This window comes from Zonotrichia leucophrys, chromosome Z, assembly GCF_028769735.1.
Source record: "Zonotrichia leucophrys gambelii isolate GWCS_2022_RI chromosome Z, RI_Zleu_2.0, whole genome shotgun sequence".
Taxonomy (NCBI): domain Eukaryota; kingdom Metazoa; phylum Chordata; class Aves; order Passeriformes; family Passerellidae; genus Zonotrichia; species Zonotrichia leucophrys.
The window spans coordinates 10071759-10093858 of NC_088200.1; the positions used below are offsets into that span (position 1 = coordinate 10071759).

Genomic DNA, 22100 nt, shown 5'->3' on the forward strand with positions numbered 1-22100 from the left:
GCTGAGTCCCATGCTGTACTCAAGCCATCTTTTAACAGCTTAGCTTTGCCCACAGCAGTTCTGGCTCCCCGAAGGACTAGCCTGCAGAGAAATAACTGTCCCTCCTGTTTTTCAGGATTTTCAGCGTGATTTTCAGCCTTCAATGAGTTTAGAGGGAGACAGGAGTTCAGAAGGAGGCAGAAGATCTTCTAACCTGTGTTCCTTGGAGCAAAATGCATGGCCTGATGTCAGTGCCTCAGCTACCCGGGAGCACAGGCAGTTAAACAGGTGCCAAAATGAAACATACCAATAGTTAACATACCTAGAGCTAACCCAAAGGGAAGCTTTCAATCCTCTGGATGTGCAACTTTCTGGGGCTCAATACTGCTAACCAGGAAATGCCTCCCTTCCCACCATGATTCATGGCCTGACATCTCCTGAGGAAAAAAAAAAAACAAAAACAAAAACAAAACAAAAACCTCATAAGCCCCTTCATTTTAAAAGCAGAGACCAGATTTTGAGCACAGTGAGAGGAGGCTGTGATGGCTGCATGCATTCTCTGAGCATCAGAGGGGCTGGGAAATTCATCCAGGATATGGACAGAAAATTCCATAGCCTCTGTTCAGGAGGAGAGAAATGTTCACCAGCATTATTTTCCTAGGAAAATAAGTAGCTCTCAGATGACTCCTGCCCAAGGCCTCCCCATCACCTCTTCTTTACATGTATTCCTCTGTGCAAAACAGAATCCAAAATTCAGGACATTAATGTGGGAGGAGAGGTTGTTCTGCATCCCCACCCAAAAACTGTTTGCATTTTGCCCATGACCTGGTTATTATAATAATACAAAAGAGTTTTGGAGTAGGAATCACACCCTCCTTTGTGTCTCCTTTGGTGTCACTACCTATTTATGCTATAGTCATAAAGAGAAAAGAGACCACAGCAGTCATTCTGCACAATCTCCTATCGTACTTGGAAGTCCAGAAGGATCCAGCAAATGTTTTTCCTATGGGCCACAATATATGACCCAAACTTCCTATTCAAATGCAAAGTAAAACGCAAAGTCCTGCCTGGTAAAACCTTGGCAGAAGTAGCCCAGGGAGTGAGAAGGTGGTTTCTCCTGCTGACTGGCCTGAGGAGGCACAGTGGAGAGTGAAATGGCATGCAGGGTCCCCAAGGCACAAGGAGACAGATGAGCTGCTCAGGCTCAGGCAAGACTGAAGCACCCTGGAAGAGAGCACCTGGAAGAGAAACTGCCTCTTGGGCATCAGGAAAGTCTAGAACTATTAGACATCTCCCAGCTTGGTGACAGCTGTGCAGGGCTTTTCTGGATCTGTTTAGGAGCCAACATCCCACTGAAATTTGGGGGATTGGACCCTAAATCTTCTTAGCTTTTATTTTAAAGAATATTGATAGCATTTACATATTTTACGCACATACACGCAGCTGTGCATTTCAAAGTAATCTGTTGTGCTATAAGCCAAAACAGGATTTGAGTCATACAGTTCTATAAAGATAAAGCATTGATTTATCTAAAGAAATCTGTCTAAAGAAAATTGGCTTCATACATATGCAAGAAGAACTACTTAGCACAGATCATTCTCTTCTGCCCCACAGAGTTGGGCATCATATTAATTTCTAGCTTGAATTTCAGGAGTACAAAACTGAAAAATTAAGAAAATTAAGGATGGTGGACTGATGAAACCATTTCCCAAGGCAGTCAAAAGAAAGCTACAGAAAAAGCCACTTCAGTGCTCAGCTAATCAAGGTGCAGTTGGACCCCACGGCACACCACAGCGGCAATACTGCATGGCATTTCTGGGACTGCCATTATTTTTGGCTCTTTCCTTATGATTGTCTCTGTACAAATAAATTCTTGATTCACATTCAGAAAAACAACAAATAGCACAAATCACCACAGGGCCACATTAGCACAAACTAAATGTCACTAAAATCGTTTCACTAATGTCTGAGTATAAGAAGTTAACACATCAAGGAAACAACTGAGGAAAGTTCTTAAATATTAGCTCTGTTCCTAAATACCTTAAACTGCACTATTTTTAAGTCTTATCTCAAGCATTATCTGCAGAAGCAGGAAGCACCAGAAACATTTGTTCTTTACAGCAGTCATAGACATTTGCATTCTTTCAACATTGCTGTCCTGGACCCTAGATGTCTGCCATCCCTGACACACAACACACAAAGATAAAGTTAATTATACATCACCTTCCCAGGATCCAAGACTTTTGTGGATCTAATGGGCATCAAAATGAATGTGCATATTTAAAAGAAATTCCTTTAAAAACACAATAAGCATCCACCAGGACCACATATAAGCCAGGACAACAATACAATGTTCCATTTTTTTCCTAAAACGAAACAACAATCTTCAGAACTCAGCCAAAAACCACAAAAATTACACAAAAGAGAGTGAATACTGCATGGGCATCCAGCATGCCAGGGCGGAGTCAAAGACTGCAAAAGCCACAATCTGCTCCCAGCTGTGACAGTGTAAATACTGTAAAAATCCCTTCCCTGGTCTCTGTGGCTCTCCTCACAGTTCACTCGGCCAGTCTTGTGGCATTCAGGCCACTGAGTTTCCCGAGCCTCTGAAGCCACCACCTCCAGAAAGGCCCATTTCTGCACCACATGCTCTTACACTGCGAGAGGACTGCCGCAGAGAAAACCTTTCCCTCTCCACTTCTTCTGCACACAAGCAAAACAAAAGTAGTTTGGGTTGGGTTGTGTCTTTTAAAAAATACAAGTTTAAAAGCTCCAACACACAGCTACTATGAACAGCCCTGGAGAACTGAATACCACAGCTCATAGCCAGCATGCCCCTAGAGCCACCCAGAGCTCAGCTGGGAGTTACACCCTCGTCTTTTTGTGCTGGCTGCAAGTTCGTGGGGTGTTCAGAACAATTTCAATGACCAAAAACAAATCCAAGTAGCTCCAAGTTTGGCTGAAAACAACCCAGTCCTTAATCTTCAGTGGGGTTTTATGTGCAAATTGCAGTCAGACAGGCCTTTACAAGACCTAAACTAGAATTATTTGTAAACACTCACTTATTCCTGCCACCATACAAATAGTAGGAAATTAAATGCTTTTTCACTGATTTTTGAGAGATATTCCGATGCCCTGCCTCTTTGTGTCAGCAAGATTTTCATCTGTGCTCCTTACTTACATGGGCTACAGTCAGAGACATTTTCTACAACAGAACACAAGGATTTTTAGGTAAAATCCTAAAAGGAAAGCAATCCGTAGGAAACTGAGAATGGGAATCCATTGAGAGCTGTCAAGAAATTGAACCTCCCAATTTTATTTTTCTATTCACTTGTCCATAATTATTATTTTTATAGCACTCAAAATGCAGTCAGTAGTTTGTAATGAAAACACAGACATAGGGTCTTTGTCCCAGAGGGCTGACACTGTGACTTCCTATGTTAAGGCTAATTGTTATTTAAAATGTTATTTAAGATCACTAGTCTCCAGTAGACTCTTTTTCTTTTCTTTTTTTGCTTACTAGTTTCCTTGCAGTGATGTAAGGTAAGATGACTGCATTGATAATCCCCTCCCACTGCTCCCCACAAGCCCCTTTCTGGAATATGATCTTCAAAATATGCTCCATTAGCCAGAGGTTGAGCTCTGAGGGCAGAGCTGTTTGTGGAAATATTTATATTTAGTAAGCAATCATATTAGAGCTGATTTTATGTATTTGCAGTTTATTTATAAGCTGGTATTTTTAAAAATCAATTATATAAATTAAAAAATACTCACTTTTAGAGCATATTCCATGAAACTCCAAGCCATGATGCAATGTATCTATACTATATAGCTCTGACCTCACTTTTTAATTATTTTCCTTATGTGCTTGTAGAATTTATTTACAGGCTTCTGTAAATTTATATAAAGCTTTCTCCCTCAGCAGTTCTCTAATTCAGGTAAATTTGTAGTGCCAGAACAATACGATATCACATAGTTCAAAACAATGGTGATTTACATGGCATTAAGTATACTGTATTTAATTTCAAAACACAAAGCAATAGCTGAGGTTGGAGAGCAGAAAACAGATATAATGAAATGTACTGGTATTGCTGAAGTAAAACAGAGAGCAATAAGCCAGAAATCATACGGCCTTTAAGCAATTTACCTTATCTGCTACATTTAACTCCAGCTACAGTTATTACAATGAAAAAAATCATCAAGCTGTCTGTCACATTGTAATCCCTATTTACTGTATGCATTTTTCTCACTAATGTCCTCTGTTTTAATTTAAATTTCTGTTCACTTAATACATTCACTTCTTTACAGTGTATGGCCCAGTTCTGAGACTCTACACAGGAACATGCATTTGCTTAAAACAATCTGTTATCACTAAGAGTGGTTTTTTTTTTCCAGGGTGGAAACACACATCTAAGCTTGTTTTTAGAAATTATAACTTGCAGGCCAAATTTAGAATTACATTACCCTCTAAAATCAAATAAAAAGTGAAAAGCCAGGCTTTACCGTGCCTTGAATTCAAAGACTCCCAGCAAGACTTTCATCCACTACACATAGTCAGACATTTTCTTCCAGATAAACTTTCAAGCTCTGAAGGAAAAAATACTTAACAAAGATATAGAATCTTACATTACATACTCACCCTTAGATCTCCATTTAAATTCCATTCTTCCCCTCCCCAAGGTGATGCACTTGTCTCTGCTCCTAAACTTTCTCCCATATTGCGCAATTAAGACAAACTCTTTTTTTTTTTTTTTTCATCATTAAAGACCATGTTCTGGTTTCTCCTTACTCTGTTACGTCCAAAGATTACCACTTCACAAAGTATACTAAGGACATTTTTACTACCAATAAATATTTTGACAACAAGAGCTATTTTTAACTCTACTAAGCTCTGCTGAGTGTAAAATGTGGCACGGGGTGCTCAGGGGCCTAGGGGAATGCAGCTATGAGGGTGGTTTATTTCCTTTGCACAAGAACAGCAATCTGAATATTCTCTGTACACACAGAACATGATGTACATCTCATTATAATCCCAAAGGGTCAACAGAGAGGAGAAAAATGTACCTCAGACGCACTAACCCAAATCTGGAGGTAGCAAGGTGCTGCTGCAGACTGGAAGGGTTCTGCACACCTGTGACTGTTCAGGTCTCATACTGGGATTTCCAAAACTAACAGAGGAAATTGATTTGGGCAAGACAGCAACCAGCCCATCAAGGTGTTGCCGGCAATCTGGTGTAAGAATGGTGCCAGGATGGTGCCTCCAGGTGCTCACCCTGCTTCCCCTCACTTGAAGTGTTGGAAGTGATTTAGCCATGACACAAAATGGAACATGACCACATATCCCCGAAAAAGCATAAGGGAGATTAATCATAAGATAAAGACAAGAGAGGAAAGGGCCATGGAGAGGAGGGCTGGTGCCAGTTCCCAGCCTCTGTCACTACCTTGACTACAGGATATGCTGGGCCAGAGGTAGCAAGGCCAGACCCTCTGCTAAAGAAGGCTGCTGGGAGTGCACCAACTCTCAAGCACATCTCAAGGTGAGTAACACAAGTTCTGCACTGTGTGTTTTCAGAGCAGACCAGGGAACAGAGTGTCTTACCCCCTTGCAAACACCCAGTAGTATGCTTAGGCTCTACTTGCACTGCCAGCACCCCAGCTAGCAGGACTTGTGTAGCAGGTAGGGCTACACAAGCTCCCCATTCAGGAATTAACTTTCCCAAGTTCCCAATCCATTGGCCATATGGGCTTGCTCACTAGGATTTCCCGTGAAAGTAACACTTTTCCCTTCTCTTTAACTACAAAAATAATGTAGGTTATAACAGAGGCTGTCCCCTCCAGCAACCTGTGCTCCACCCTGGAGTTATTTTATATTACCCACCCCAGTGTCCTAGACCAGGGCTGTAGAGATTGTGGCTTTCATTTTATGCTAGAACAGCCTCCATTAATGTAATATGCTGTGATCCTTATGATATTCCAAGTGGAAGCCCAGATCTTGTCTGCTTTTTAAACATTGCAAACCATCCTGCATTTCATCTGTGCATACTTTCCAGCACATATCAGAATATGCCATCCACTCACCACTTATTAATGTTTCAAAGAGTCTTCCTTAAAAATTTAGGGGAGATCTTGTTCCAGGAGTCTTCTGACCATTCTGTGCAGTCAGAGAGAGTAGCTTTATTTCACAGACTGGATTTAATATACAGAAACATACTGCATCTGTTTCCAAATATTTTCTTTCTCAAACCGTTACGAAAACTGGTGCCAAAATGTGCTCATTCCTCTTTAAGGAGGAAACCTAATTTGGGTTTCTTGATCCAGATCATCTTAACACCCAGGCTCAATTTTGCTTGCAAAAGCAATCTACAGGCTCCAACTAATACAAATTTAATCTGCAAGGCTTCCTGCTTGGGCTGAATGGGTCCAGCGTTTCTTTGTTACAAGATCCACATCACGTATCAGCAGCATCTGGTACTGATTGCAGATCTCAGACACTGTGCCTATGGACTCCATGGGCAGGATCCTTTTTGAATTTCTGATCCCTTTTGGATTTTTTCCTAGGCTATCTCTTAATCTTTTTGGGTTGAAGATTTATGACTTATCCTTAGCTCTTTTTTTGAGGTGTGATGTTTTCTCTTGGACCAGTCTGTGGTAGCTGACCATATTTCAGAATGCATCCTGCAGGTTCAATTCTCCTTTTACATGGTCATAAACCAAGAGTCACCTCTCAAGTTAATCAATCTGCCTTGCCATAATGCTTACACATATGAAAATCAGGAACTGCTCCTCTATCTCCTACACTTGAGATTCACCTCCTTCCCCCTGAATGAATATGTAACCATTTTACAAGGGATGAAAAATAGTTTGCCTTTTGATTGTACTAAGAAAGAACGGGTATTTCAAACAACAAATTCTCTTCTTCGGCTTCAGGATTTCATTTGGTAAGGTTCCAAGCCTTCCTCCTAAGTCAGAAGCAGATTTACCATCAATTGAAAGAGAAGAAAAATAAAAATCAAGCTTTAGTAATGATACAGGAACATTTTGATCAATTGGCACAATCTAAAGGTTAAAAGTTCCAAATGCAGGCAACCTGGGGAAAAATAGGAGCAATGCTAAGTTTAAAACTTATATATTCAATCAAGCTACTTCTCCAGGACACAATTTCCAGGCTGCTTTGATGAATGCTGCTGAAAGAGTGTGCAGCAAAACGTGACAAAAAAGGAAAGTCTCAGCCCAACCTCACATTCACTTTTTTGTCCCATTCCATGCACCAAGTTAGTCCTCAGAGAAGGAGCCTGGGGAATCCCAGAAACGCCATGGACTACATAGAAACTTCCTCCCTGTGTCTGCACCTGAAACTCTCACATCACTCCTGCACATACCCCATGGGCTCCTTGACTGGCAAACTGGGTACCGCAAAGCAAGGGGGACACGTGAAGTGACCATGAGAGAGAGGGTAAAGTTTGGGAGCTGGCGTTGCAGAATGGCCCCTGCATTACCAGGCTGCTCCCAGTATGTGTCTGCCATGCAATGAATTAATATGGTTATATTTAATCCTGTTATTCTCTTTCTCACATTGTTACCTTTTGGTACCGGTTCCTCCTCAGCTTCCCAATTAGCCCATTCATACTTGCAAGGAAGTCCTCACAAAATAAGAGTTGTGTTAAACAGGAAACTATTAAATCACATTTTCCCCAATAAAGCTATAGAGTGGCCCCTTTTTCCTTAATAAAACCCCATCCAAAGTCTTCAGTCCTTTGAGACTTTTTCACTGTTTCAGCTCTAAAAGATAACACAGTAAAGTATAATATGCAAAGTTTTATAAACTGGAGCAAGCACTCCAACCAGATAACTGGCAGCTCCAGCAGGGTTGGCTTCAGACCTTCTCAGTTCACAACAAATCTCAAATACTGTATAAGGAAATCAGACTTCAGCTGTGTGTTGGCTAGATCACCACGACAAAAACAAGGCTGAGGAGATTTTTTGGTTTTGTTTTTGGATTTTTTCCCTCACATAGCAAGCAGTAGGCATAGGAAAGAACAGGGTTTTGGCTTCAAGGCCTTGGAAAAACAGAATTCAGTTTTTCCATTCTGTCATTACTCGAGGAAACTCTACATGTAAATAAATCTCTCTCTTGTACACAGACACCTCTTGGAGATAGTTGGGAAGACGGGATAATAGCTAAATTCATAACCAGACAGGTATCTCCTAAGCTAGAGCTATTTGGTATTGCTCAAATGTACTTCTGCAGAAACAGGTATTTCAAAGAATTTTAGCCCTTGTGAAGGTGCTCTGACTTTATAACCCTGCACCAGACAAGCAAGTACCTGGAAATAAACTCTCTGCCATAAAACCCAGCATTTAATAAAGTGTTTTTGCCCCCGAAAGCTCAAGCCCCTGCAGAAAGTGAGCTGCTGTCATCACCTCCCTGTCACCAAGGCCATGACTTGTTCACAGCATGGGGAAAAGGCTTGACCAGGACCCAACACTTCTTAAGTCCACACATGCTATCCATTAGGCTGTGAGATCCTGACAGGAGGTAGATACATAGCTCTAAGTCATATACAGTTTATGAAAGCATAACTTACAAATCAATGATTTAAAATAGAAGCACATGGAAGAGAAATGGAAGGTGAAGATGGAACCAGCACGGCCCTACTGTAGACAGCAGCATGAGCTACAAGCAAATAGCAAATGCCACTAAAATGTGAAGAAGTCAAAACTTCACACGGAATTTAAACTAGTTCTTTACACTGGGTTCATGCTGGATTCTTACACCAGCTTATGACTCCATATACAGCACAGTATATGACATTTTTAATCTAGAGGAGATCTCCACTTGGCTTCGCAAAGTCACGCATGATTCCCCCTGATGTAGGACATGGACAGTGCATCCCAGGTGTGCTGCTCTGCATGTTGAAGATTATATTAAAAGGGAGACTATTACTTTTCATATTCTTTAATACTATTATTGATACTATCATTAAATGAGAGAATATCCCTGAGGCCGGGAAAACCTCAGGGAGTGTGGGAACTAACACCTGGACTCAGGATTGGTTTCCTTGGTTATTAGAGCTGGCTGAATGGTTTTAACAGATAATGATATCTAATTTAATTACATATCAGACAAAACACTTCTGATTATTATTCATCCAGCCAGGATTATTGAATTTCTAAGTCCTCCTTCCATCCTAAATTTTTTCTACCTTCTTGTCATTTACCTCTTTTGTTTTGAACCTCATCTGAAACCTACCTGTTTGAAGAGAGATGTTTACTTCTCTAACTTGCATGATTTTTTTCTTAGCGAGGACACTCCCTAAATTCATTTCCACAGCTTACAATTTGCTTCCCAGGTCATCAGAGAAAACATTTAAGCCACAAAATCATTCTTATAAGGCACTGATATTCCACCTTTCTCATCCACTATATAATATAGAGTCCTTTTAAAGGCACAGCCCTGTAGTAAACCCTTGTTGATTTAGAATTCCATACACCAGCTATTAACTCCTAATCCATTTGGCATCTGTACACCTTTTTTAACTATTATTTCTTTCTCCACAGTATAACTGGTGAACTATTGAAATCCGATGTATTTTAACCACAGTTCACCATGATAAAACTGCATTACTAAATAATTTTCTGCTCTGCTGTATACACCACTTACTTTCCAAATGCAGGCCACAACAGAATACCAGATCGAGGATTAGACTATTTAGTGTATAGCTGGGACAGATATGCAGTGGCAGGAGGAAATTTTGAAGGCAAATTGGAGTGGGAAGGCATTCCAGCAAAGCCCATGGTGTTATGGAATTGTCAGAGAGGTTGAGCACAGCAGCAAGAGAGCTGCACTGCAGAGCACTCACCACAAGGAAGGCAGAGGGGGCGAGGGGAAGACGAAGCTGTGAGCCTTGGTGGTGTGACAGCAGCCACGCAGGTGTGACATTCCCTGGGCTACCCATGAACAGGGATCCCAGCCCAGAGTGAACAACCTCCCCACACACCCACAGCCCCAAACATAGCTCCCTTCAGCCAGGCAAGGAATAATCCCCCTGTGATTAAGCATTAAGCTGCCCTAAATGAAGGTGGTGATGAATATAAGGTTCAAACATGAAGCTTCTCATGCAGCAGGAGAAAAGAAACTAAGAATATTTACTTTCCTCTAAGGTTTCTAAAAATTTTTTCCAGGAACTTAACATTTGCAAACTGCTTATCATACTTCTGTTAAGGCAGAGTTTAGGAAAAAGTCCTGCCTGGCCAGCAGCAATAATTTAAAAGCAATTTTCACCTATTTAAGCTTTTAAAACTTACCAAAGACCTCAGATTTTTCTTAGAATTGCCATTACTCAGAAGTAGATGGCAAATCTTACTTTGGTACCTAATGCCTGCAGGCTTTGAAGCTAATGCAAATACTGCTTTTTTATTCACAGGCCATTGTTTTCAAAATAAAGCACTTTGGGGAATAAGTGTTTTACTTCAATTAATTGTGTTTCCTGTTTGGGGAAAAACAAACTAACAGGTTTATTCATTTAGGGAACCTGACAACTGCAGATTGCCTGCTACTACTGTGGAAAAAATATTTTATCAAGAATGTTAACACACAAATTCAGTAAGTGTATGGGATTTGCAAGACAATCCAGTAAAGCCATTATGGTGAATCTCCAAAGGACTAGTGGCCATCAGGACAGGAAAGGAGACAAAACTGTAAAAAGATTTCCCAAAGGCCATTTTCATGTTGCAATTTCAAGAGCAAATTTTCCTTTTCCTAATGTCAGTGTGGGAGAAGGAAGGAAGATAATGATACAAGTGACAGAAAATAAATTTATGCCCTTGAAAATATCTTTCAAATCCTACACCCGAGCTTTATGGAAAATAGCCTTTATCTACAGTTACCATTTTTATACTACAGTGACTAAAAATGTCCCTTAAATTAAATTACTAAGGTCCAGAGTGACCACCTTTGAGTCATACTAATTTTAGCAGCTGTTTATGCAGACAAATAATTTGGAAATTGTGCTGTTACCAGCATCCATCAAACAAGCAATACAGTTAATAAACCCAGGAATATACGCATAATATTTTTTTTTAATAAATAACACAATACCTTTCTATTTCCTAGGTCTTATAAACCACTTAGATTTGGTATTTAGATTTATCCTCTGCTCTGAAGTTACAGCTGCAGACTTAAACTACAACAACTGAAAACTTCATTCTTAGACAACTGGATTATAATCGTTTTTACAACTGTCACATAAGGGGCAGTTCCTAGGAGTCCTTGAAGCTGCACAGGTATAGATGAGAGTCAAATCTTCATCAGCAGCTCCTTCTTCACATTCCAGAATAGCCAAATCTACCCAAAATATTTATTGCTTCTTAAAGGGATTAGCTACTGCACTCTACAAGCCCGAGAATCAGATTACATTACGTATATATACATCTTAAAAGCATGTAAAGAAACAATTTTCACTGCTGTCTTGCAAATTCCTAGATAAGACAGGCTAAAATTCCCGGTTGACAGAACCAAGAAATTGCTTAAAATATTTATATGACATTGCCCTCTAGAGGAAACCGAGGAAAATCTGTTTTAGTAGAACTCTTCCAGAGATGAAAACACGAAATGTCATTTTCAGCAGAACAATTAGTGTTTGTTAGAAACCATTTTCACTGAGAACATCACACACTGGTTTGGCTCCATTTGTCATCCACAAGTTTTCAAGAGAGAATTCCCCAACCTCTAGCCCAGGGCTCTGTATTCAGAGAGATGGTACCACAGAGTTTACTGGCTACCACATGTCTGATTTTTTTCTCTTTGCTACCAGAATAAAAATAGCCCAGTCTATGAAAAATTGGCAAGCACTTAGTAATTCTTTATCTATGATGGCAAAAAGAGACACTGGCCAAACTGTAGAAGGATGGGCAGGAAGACTTCCCTGACTTTGTTTCATCAAATTGTTACCCTGCTAGCCTGAACCTATTCCAGTGGTCAAATAATGGCATAGCAAACATAGGTCAAAGTTATTACTACATTAATAAAATATTTATTTTGCAAGTTGTTTGTTTGTTTGTTTGTTTGGGGGTTTTTTTAAGATCATCTGGTCATCTATAGTACTAACTATGGAGAAGGGTTAAAACCAGACCTTGACACCTTTTTAAACAAGAGAAATGAGTCAGCATCAGCTGTAACAGTAACCTCTTTCAGTCATGTTTCAACAATACTGTTTTATTTTGAAAAAGCCTGAATCCATTTTCCATTTACCTCTAGTTTCTCACATTTTTGTTAGAGAGGCTTCAGTTGGATGGGATTCTTGAGTCTTGGATGCTCTAGGGTGAATTTTGCTGCTAATAGTCACCATTTGCCTTACTCTTGTCTGTTTTGGAAGGTACAAGTATTCTTGAACTGCCCCAAATCTTGTCACAGTGCCTGCCAACTTATCTTTTTCCTGTTACTGGTCTGTTAAACATGTTTTCCTTCAGAGGCTCACATGATCTTGCTGAACAACATACACTTTACCCAGAGAAAGAAGCAAGAACAGTGAGCAGTACTGCAGAGTCAGCAGTTGATACATATGCCCTTTGCCTCTTAGCCCACATTTGATAAAAAGGAGACAGAAAAATAAGTTTCAAGGAGCATGTGATACTGCTTGGAGCTGGAGGCAAGTGTCACATGAGCTAAAAAAAGCAATGAGCTTTCCATGTTTAAACAAATCCCATCCCAAAAGCCATCCACTGCAACAGCTGTCTCTGTAGCTATATACCTGTCTCTTTGCTGATCTCACCTCTGTTTATTGTACTTATCCTCTCACTTATGTCCATAGATGGCAGGTTCATGTTGACAAACCATCTCTCTGAGGCTGATGTTGAGCCTCTGACCGTAGAACTGTCTCTGAAAAATGTTCACCATTTTTCAACCCTCCCTGCTCCTGTCCTTTCCAGTCCAGGCCAGATTTCCAGTGACAGGGGATAAGTGGGTTTTAAGCTGCCATCGCTGTTAATGCTTTTAGCTCTGGAGGGTCACAGTTCAGTTCTAGTCCGTCTTTCAGGACAGCAACAGTCACACCCAGAGGTTGCCAAGCAGGTATGATCATGTCCTGCTTTGCAGAGCAGCTGCAAAAGACATCTAAGAACAAGAAGGCTGCTCATTTAGACCATGCTGTAAGAAAAACTATTTGAATGAGGACTGGAGAGGCTGTGCCTTTGCAGGGCTCATGGCACATCAGTCAGTACAGGTGGAAAAGAAAAACCTCCCAGGATTTTCACTGCCACTCAGTAGCCTGGCTCCAGTCACCTCCTACTTTTGCAGCAGCTCAGAGCTTCCGTCTCAAGAAAACCAATCTTTAGCCCACAGCCTGCTTTGTGCAAAATTCTGGACTCCCAGAATATGAAGAGAAAGTCACATTTACAGTTTAGAAGATGCTGTGAATGACTGCGCATGGCAAACTGGTATGTTTGGGCATCAGCATTACAGAAAGAGTAGGAATAATGGGCACGGAATGTTCCTTGCTTGCGTCTTTGAACATCTGTATTTTTAATTATTGATGGCTAAAGCACTGTTCTGTGCTAGCAAACGCACTGCTGGAGAGGCTGTGAAAATAACTGATGCTGTGGCTGAAGGCCTCACCTGTTACTTGGCTGAGCAGTGGAAAAAAGCAACTCTTATTTTGCACATTCCAGCAGTTTGCCAATTAGCTACGTTCTGCTGCGCCCTGACTGTACTTCCAGATGACCTGAGAGCATGAGATGCTTGCTGTGTGTCAGGCTGAAAACCCCACTCAGGACGTAAAAGGGATCCTGCTGGCACTTTGGTATCAAGGTAAATGACAAGGCACAAGGCTGACTCACCAAAACAGGCTGTTCCCACAGAGGATGAGCAGGGAGGGAAGAGCAGAGAGGGCAAAGCTCCCTCCCAAACACTGGGCTTGTTCTCTTGTACTTACAGCATGGTCAGAACAGCAAATTAAATGAAGAGGCACAGCCATACATTGGGCAGCAAAGTACAGATTTCTAATCAGAACTTTCACCCCTCATTAAAACATTAAAAGACAAAGCACAGAAAAAACCCTCTCTATAACCTCTGAAGTTTTTACACCTCCTAAGGCAACACTACAAACCACTGTCCAAGTCTTTTCAAGCCTGATGCAATGCTTCTGAAAAGCAAGCATGCAGAGGCAGGGCTGGGAGCAATTTTGGCAGATAACCTGAGGATGTTGTCTAGTTACACATGTATGCTCCTGGGGAATCACGATTTCTAGAGAGAGGCCAGCTCTGTTGTTCAGTGCTGACACTATGTAGGAGGCCGTGATGGGCATATTGATCCCTAAATTTTCGGACAAACATGCAAATACATAGAGGATGTGAGCTATTTAAATCAGTGGAAGTCTTTCCACCATTTTTAATGGGGTTTAGATAAAACTTGTCTGAGCAAGAAGCTAAGCAAGATTAAAATTTGAGGCAGATGAGGGGTTCAGAAAGTCTTTTAAGGAGGCAGTTGTGGTAATGAGATGTTGCTAATGGCCACTCCTACAAGGGAATGAGTTGTGCCTCCACAGAATATCCCTGGCCTGGGGAAATTGAGAGGGATGGCAGGAACTGGAGGGTGAGGAGGGGAAACCGAGTGAACACACACTCAGATTAATAAAGCAAAGAGGACAAACCAGCTAAATGATCTCTGCTGAGTCTGGGGATTAGTGACCTTCTATTTAAGACTTTGGCTCTTAAGAGAGGATTTGGAATAAAGCTCATTTCTTCAGAGCAATTTATTTCTCAACACGTGTGGCTAAGTCTGCTCATACCTTCCAGGAAACATAAAAGAAAGGAAGAAAAACATCTCTTTCTTAGTTTCTTAGTCCTGCTATATTTAAAAGGAGGGGAGAGAGAGGAATTTATATCCACTATCAAGCAGGGGATTTATATCCACTATCAGTGTAAAATACAGCAGCCATGCTTCAGAGGAGACTGCATGCTCCAGACTTCAGGAGTACAGTGAGACTTAGGCTGTGCCTTGCAAATGTTAGACACCCATAGGCTTTCTCTCATTTTGTGCAGGTTCAGCACTCATTTACTGTATCCCAGCTCACAGCAGTTCAACAGGATGAGAAAAAACTCAGCCAAAATCCCTACGTGCTGCTTATTTTCCACCAGGCAGCTTGGAGGGCACATCAGCACAGGCTTCTCATCCTTGCCCATGATAACAAGGCCAAGGTTTCAACCTCTGTGCCCTGATCCATCACTTAACAGTATGAAGATCGGTAATATGATATAAAAAAGGAAACTAATTCAATTCAACAACAGGTTGGGGGTATTTTTTAGGTCAGTTATGAGAACTCTATTCCCTGAGACTGCATTTGGAGGCTGCAGTCTCCAGGACCACTGTATTTATTTTTCGCTGTGTAGTCAGTGCTGTTAATATTTTAACAAGGAATTCACACAGAAATGTTTGCCCTTTGGCCAAGGGCAAAGGGACAGGATAAATTTCCATTATTTTTCCTATTAAAACAAAAATATTTTCTTGTGGACATAACCAAGAGAAGGCCCTACTAACACCAGGAAAAGCAGCTGCTTATACCGAGCAGCACTTTGTGTTGGCAGCACTTTTGCTTTAGGAAGGAGGTGAGGAAACACAGTAAAGCAGAGCAATCAATCCATGCAACCTGATGTGCCTGGGAGGTGGGGGTGCTATTAGACAAAGCTTTCTGTGATGACCAGCGGTGGTTTTCTTGGGGTGATTTTTCTGTTACAAAAAGGATGTATAAAGGAAATTGCACTGCCAGGAAGATAAATCCCCAAAAATTCCAATGAAACACAATCCCATCATAGGCAGAGAGACCTGAACTACCCCCTTCCACCATAACACAGGCATTCATACACCCCAACAGCCAACCCAGCTAAGGAATGGATTTGTTACCCAAAACGTGTCCTGGAGGGCTGCAGCTGATGTGCTGAGGGAGTTCCCACAGTATCCCATCCCCACACATCAGCAGGGGCACATGGATGCATTTTGAACACACTGATGAGTAAGAGAGTGCAACCAAATCTTGCAGATGCTCCAGAGACAACTGCAGCTGCCAGGACAGGGACAAAGTAGTCATGGCAAGGACAGTCAGCCTCCTGAGGCAGTGACAGCGCCTCGACACAGCATGGCAGGAAGCAGTGCCCCATGGAAAATGCAAAACTGGAGCACTTGATTATCAAAGAGGGACCACATTTGGAGGGGAAGGATGTTTCTTCCAGCAAGAAAATATTTCTATTGCAGGAGCAAAGCAGTTTATTTTTAAAAAATAATCCCATTCAAACTTCTGAGGAAAGAGGATCTCAATAAAAAAGTGCCTTGAAAAGCATTTGTCTTCAGACAAAACAGTTTTCAAATCACACTCAGATTTTTGAGCAGCTCTTCTCAGGCACAGAAAATACTTCACTGCTCCCAGCCCCACAGCACATGCACTGCTCTGCAGGTACAGGTCTGCTCCTTGTCTGCAGGGCTCACAGCACAAGAACAAAGAAGACTGCCCTCATGAAGACCCCTGTTCAGGGCAGAATCTTTCTCTAATTACAGCCAAGAACTGCAGGATTTGTTTCCAGCACCAGCAAGAACCCTTATTTTGACAAAGAACATCAAGATTTCACCCAGCATAGCCCAGGACTGTTAATGACTGCCACAGCAGGCAGCACAAAGTGCTGTGCACATTTTGAGACCTGTAATTTTGTTGGACATTTTGAATTGTCCTCTGTAATCAGCTGCTAGCACTTACAGAGAGGCAGGACTGTGCTTAGAATGTCCATATATCACACACCTACTAGTGACACTGACATGTGAGGAGGAGCAGGACTTTATCTTCATAGCTCCAGCTATCCTGGAGGCATGAACATAGGATGTGCAGCAGCACCAAGCATTCAGGAAAGACCCTGGCTCTACTGAAAACCCTCAGCTTCAGGCAAAGTAAAAGATTTGCCTTCAGTAGTGGCACTTGAAGCTCCCTCCCCACTGCAGACCTGATTCCTGAAGGCCTTTCTCAGCACCTCCAAAAATAAACTGAATTCCCTGAAATTTGGCATGCCATATCTATTCTGAGGAGGAGCCTTAGCAACTCCCCCTGGACACTGACTGAAGAGGAGAGACTAAGAAAGCACTGTGCAAAGGTATGGCTGTCAAAATATTTCTCTCTTCGTTTTTTTGGAAGTAATTCCAGTTTGTGGGTTAAAAAGAAGCCAGCCACTTCTCTGACTGTATTCCCACATACTGCAATGTTTGGTAATTTTTGGCAATGAGAAAGATGATATCTTGAAGGAGTGGTTGGGTTTTCTCAGTGACAAAATTATAATAATAACAACTCATGTTTCCACCACACTGTCAACACTGGTAATGTATCTTACTCTGCTTTTTACAAGCATGCATTTGAAAATCTACTTAACACTGATTTTAAAGATTAAATGTATATGGTAGCTGTGTCCAAGCGCTGCAGCTATGCTTGATGAAATTCATAATCAAATATTTCAAACTGAATTATATTCATGGAAAAATAATTTTTTTGCAGTGCTCCAAGGACTTGCTCAATGAAGCTCCATTCAGTTATGTTCAAGAAATGAAGGATTCATCTGTCATCTGTAGAAACACTAACAGCCTTCGTTCAATAAGTGAGTAATAGCCCAAAATGAGTAGACTAGATCCAAAATACATAGGAAGTTGTTGTCTGGGGGAACATAACCCACATATTTTGGAGATACAGTTATATAGACAGAAGATAAATAAATAGGCAGAGTTTTGACTAACCTTTGTTCAGTATTCCAATACAGCTCATTTCCCTGCAATTGTGTTTGATAGACACACAATTTGCTAACTCTAAAGAGAGCAATAATTTTCCCTCAATCACTAACATCACCAAAAATGACACCACCTACATTATTCCTCTCTAATGTAATAATACCCTGTTAAGCAAAGAGCTTTGATGATTTTATTACTGCATAATGTTTCTCTAAATGAAAAGAAAGAAAAAATAATAAAAGAAACAAGTTCAGCAATGATCAACCCATCTCTGCTGTTTACATGGAAATCAGGTGGAATTTAAATAAATAACTTTTCTTTAAAGAAGTCATATTCAGCTTTCCTAGCAAGGAGAGACAGATGAGTGGTACTCACAGCTGGCTCCTCCAGAAAATGTTGTCCGGCTCTTACTGTGTCTGACCCCATCACCACTCTGAGATGGGAGGACCTGTAGGCACACCAGGCAGGTGCCAAAACAGCCCTGTCTGTCCAGGCTGTCCAGTCTGTTCCAGCTCCAATCATCTGCCCCTGCATCCTCTAGAGGCTGACCACACCCACAGGACAGCCAGCAGAAGGGACTGTGCGCTCTCACTTCTTCTCTCTTGTTTTCTGATGTGTTAATTTAGCCCCTTGGATGGCAGGCTGGAGTTAGAGCTGAGGTTACATGAAGCCCAGGGTCTGTGAGAACACTTCAGCAAACCGTGCTGCAGAGGTGGGAAATGGCAGAGCTCCGAGACCCCCAAGCCAAATCCTCCACTGTTAAGGGAATAAATCAGAAGATTCCCCACAGTATCAGCGTAAAAAACTCCATCATCAGGCAAGATGGGGCTGCCCTGGAACGCTTGGCAAGTATGGAATAAACACACAAGCAGTTATTTTGCTTGCCCAGTCCAACCTGGTTCTGGAGGAGCTCAGGCAGTATTTTACTTTCACTGACCATGCGCAGGCTCCACAAAGTAAATCACACCACAAATCAGAGCCCCTTGTATCGACCTGGAAGTGTTTGTCACTCAGCCAGGGAATAATTCGGCAGTCAGAAACTGAGTCAGAACTACTATTTAGTGCACTGCCCTGCCCCAACACCACCTTGAAAAAACAAGGGGAAAAGGGCTCTGCTACTTCCACCATAGCAGCAGGAATATGGAATTCCCTAGGAAAGTTTCCTCTTGGAAGCAGTCTTTCCAGAAGGCAAGCTGATGTTGTCTTTCAGCCTCTTGTAAAGCTAGACAGAATTATGTCCCTTCTGAGCACCCCAGTGGGGAAAGCTCCTGAAAAACTCTCAAAGCTTCCTGAAGCATTCCAGATGCACAGTGTGGGAACATGGGGCAGGAGCTGCCAGCCAGCTCCCTGGTAGGAAAAAAGCCAGCTCTCCAAACTGGGAGCATCCTCAAGGTCCCAAACTGTCATCCATCAACATCACCCTTGTCAAATAGCAGAAAACAGCAAGTTAGGCAAGGATGCTTTGGATGCTGAAAATAAAGCAGGAAATGTCCTAAATTTTGGCCTAAATTGGATGTTGAATATTCTAAAACAGGATTTTAAAAACAACACTAGCTCCACACTACCAAAACGCTGCCTTTGTAATGGCCAAAAAAAGTAAGGAAAATGGAGCACTTGGTTCCCATTAGCTGCAGTCACAGGTTGCTGGTTTAATAACAGAGCTTTCCAAAAGGAACAAACACTAAATTAAGCCTTCAGAGACAGGTCAAAAAGGACAGATATCCAAATATTTCCAACTTCATTGGCTATTGTCTCTCATTTTGCATTATTAATAAGATAACATTATTGCTGCCCACTGCAAGCAATTCCCTTGTATTTGGAAACAGTGACATCTAACAAAGGGGAAACAGCAAACTAACTGCCTTTTGCCATAAACCCTCTCAAATTTGGAGGTGCCACTGATTGACACTGCCACAGTACCAATATGTACACACTTTTTGAATCACAAGCTAGGAATTACAGAGGGTTATTGTCATACTTGTAAAACCATAGAAGGTTGAGCTGCCCAGCACCCACAGATTGAGGAGTCACTGCTTTTATTCTGCCATGTGTCAGAATTGGGAATGATGGTCAGCCCAAACTCCTGACACATTCAAGTGAAGTGATCCTGCCTGCTGGGTTTCCCCAAGGGTCCACCCCCAAAATAAATTCCCTTTTGGCAAGAGGGGGAGGATTTCATTCCCTCAGGTACATTGTAACCTCAGGTATGAATGAACGTTTACATCCTCATCTACAGCAGAGAAAGGTTTTTGCCTTTGCAAAGGGCAATGTGAGAAAGTCTACCAGCCCACAAAGAGCAAAACTGGGACAATAACTGAATTTACAGCATGGAATAGCTGAATTAAAAAAAAAAAAAAACAAAAAAAAACACACAACACCAAAAGAATAATCTGTAGCATTGCAAGAATCCTAATTTTTGATTTGAACTCTTAAAGACTTCAAGTTTTCTGGGTCAGGAGACATTAGAAGAGAGCAAATGCATTAGAATCAAAGGGAATTTATTAAAATGAAGTTGTTCCAAACTGGAAAACACAAAAATGTCTTGCTTTGAGAAAGTCTCAGACAATATTTAGCTCTCAAAAACGCTTCCCTCAACTGAAATAATTCAAGAAAAAATATGAGCACCTGTAAAAATATCTTCCAGTGCTGCTGCATCTGTGTTCATTTTTGCTTAAGAAAACAGTTTTATACAAACCCAGGAGGGCTCCTGCTTTAGTGCAGCCCCTCTGGTGATTATGACTTATAATCTTTTGACCCAGTGACCCCTAAAAATTTTCCAGAAGAAGTGTGAGTAGCACATGTAGGCTAATTATCAACTTGATTTTGTTAGTTATTTTCTACAGAATTTTAAGAAGGAACCCAGGGCTCTCTCAGGGGCTGGAAAGCAAAGGTCAAAACCTCTTCTCCTGGACTTCCATCAGTACCAACTGTGCCCTGCACCATGTGGCACCAGAGGCAGCTGCTGCTGCTAGCAGCTCTGTCACCCTTACCTTGCTCCGGTGACATCCACACCGACCATCAGCTGCCCGTTCAGAGAAAGGATCTCGTCTTTCAGGCGCACTCTCCCGCACTTCCCGGCCGGGCTGTTCTTCTTCAAGTCTGTCACCCAGATGCACCCGACGTCGAGCACAGGCCCCTTATGCGCCTTCCTCTTCTTTCCTCCCCGACGCTTCTCCCCATAGTCCCCCAGAGCAGGGATATTCCCAAAGCTCAAGCCCAGGACTTCATTTTTCCGCATCTCTTGGGCCAGGTACATGGTGCAGATCTCCGTATCCAAAGTCCCACAGCTCCCTGGCTGCAGGTTGCTCTCGTCCACGGAGAAGTTGAGCTGGATGTACTCGCTCAGCTTCTGGACGGCCGAGCGGCAGAGCTGCTGCTCGGCTCCCTCGGCCCCCTCCCGCCGGCTGTTCTGCAGCCACTGGCACAGGAGGGAGAGGAAGACCCCCGCGTTGTCCTGTGTGATGGGCATCGCTGTCCCTCCCTGGGCATCCCCTCACGACCTCAGCCCCGGCCCCACTCGGCTCCCTTGTCGCCCGCCGTGGCGCCCCGCAGCCCCTGGGGACATGCTGGAGTGGGGCTGCAGGCCCAAAGCAAGCCCCATCTAGTCTCACAGAGATTTCTGGGGGGTTCCAGCTGACCAAAAACACAGTCAAGGAAGGATGCGTGGTGTCCAGGCGCTGCACCGGCCCTTTGAACAGGCTGGTGGGTCAAGTTTGCGAGCGTCTCTGGCTGTCCAGGCCTGCCTGCCGCCGGTGTCCCCGCTCCGTCGGGAACAAAGCGTCCTTCCCGCCACGATCACCACGGCGTCTCGTCCTGCAAGGATAAAGCAGCGTGGTTAGAAGTGTCCGAGCCGCTGAAGGCATCCCGCAGCCCTGGCCCGGCGGCCCAGGGCCGGCTCGCACGGCCTAGCCGCTCTCCTCCTGCGATTTACCACTTGAGGGCACCAGCTGCTCTCCGCAGCAAGGGAATAAAAGGTCACCATTAGCTCCTGACCTTGGCGGTGAAATGCGGGCCGCAGAGCCCAGGAGATGCTCTTGCCGCAGCTCCGGCGCTCTGACCGGAGCGGGGGAGACGCTCCTGCCAAGGGCCGCTGGAGGGGCACCGGCCTCACCAGCGACTGAAGCTGACAGCCCTGCCGTCCATGCCAGTGATTTTGGGCTAGGAAAGGCTTAAACCGGTCTCTTCCCAGACTTAGCTGCCCACCAAGCTGCTGAGGGATGGGCAGCAGCAAACGCGAACGGTGAGGACGCCAATGGGGTCCCTGCCTTCGTGGCAGCAGTGGCTCACAGCCACCTTGTGGGTAAAGCATCTAAAGAAGTGACTGTCCAGTTTCCTGGGAAGAGTAGGGCAAGTGAATTCCCCAGTTTCCTGC

The 22100-nt window shown here is 42.8% G+C and overlaps 1 protein-coding gene across 8 annotated transcripts in view; it reads right to left on the minus strand.

Annotated features, from left to right (window-relative positions):
• PDZD2 (PDZ domain containing 2) overlaps positions 1 to 22100 on the minus strand; it is a 201078-nt gene that overhangs the window by 116134 nt on the left and 62844 nt on the right. For all 8 annotated transcript variants that reach the window (XM_064735299.1, XM_064735302.1, XM_064735301.1 and 5 more), the window contains one exon: positions 20719 to 21541. In XM_064735299.1, the coding sequence (XP_064591369.1) occupies positions 20719 to 21197 (479 nt within the window). In that variant the 5' untranslated portion in view covers positions 21198 to 21541. The remainder of the gene's footprint in view (positions 1 to 20718; positions 21542 to 22100) is intronic.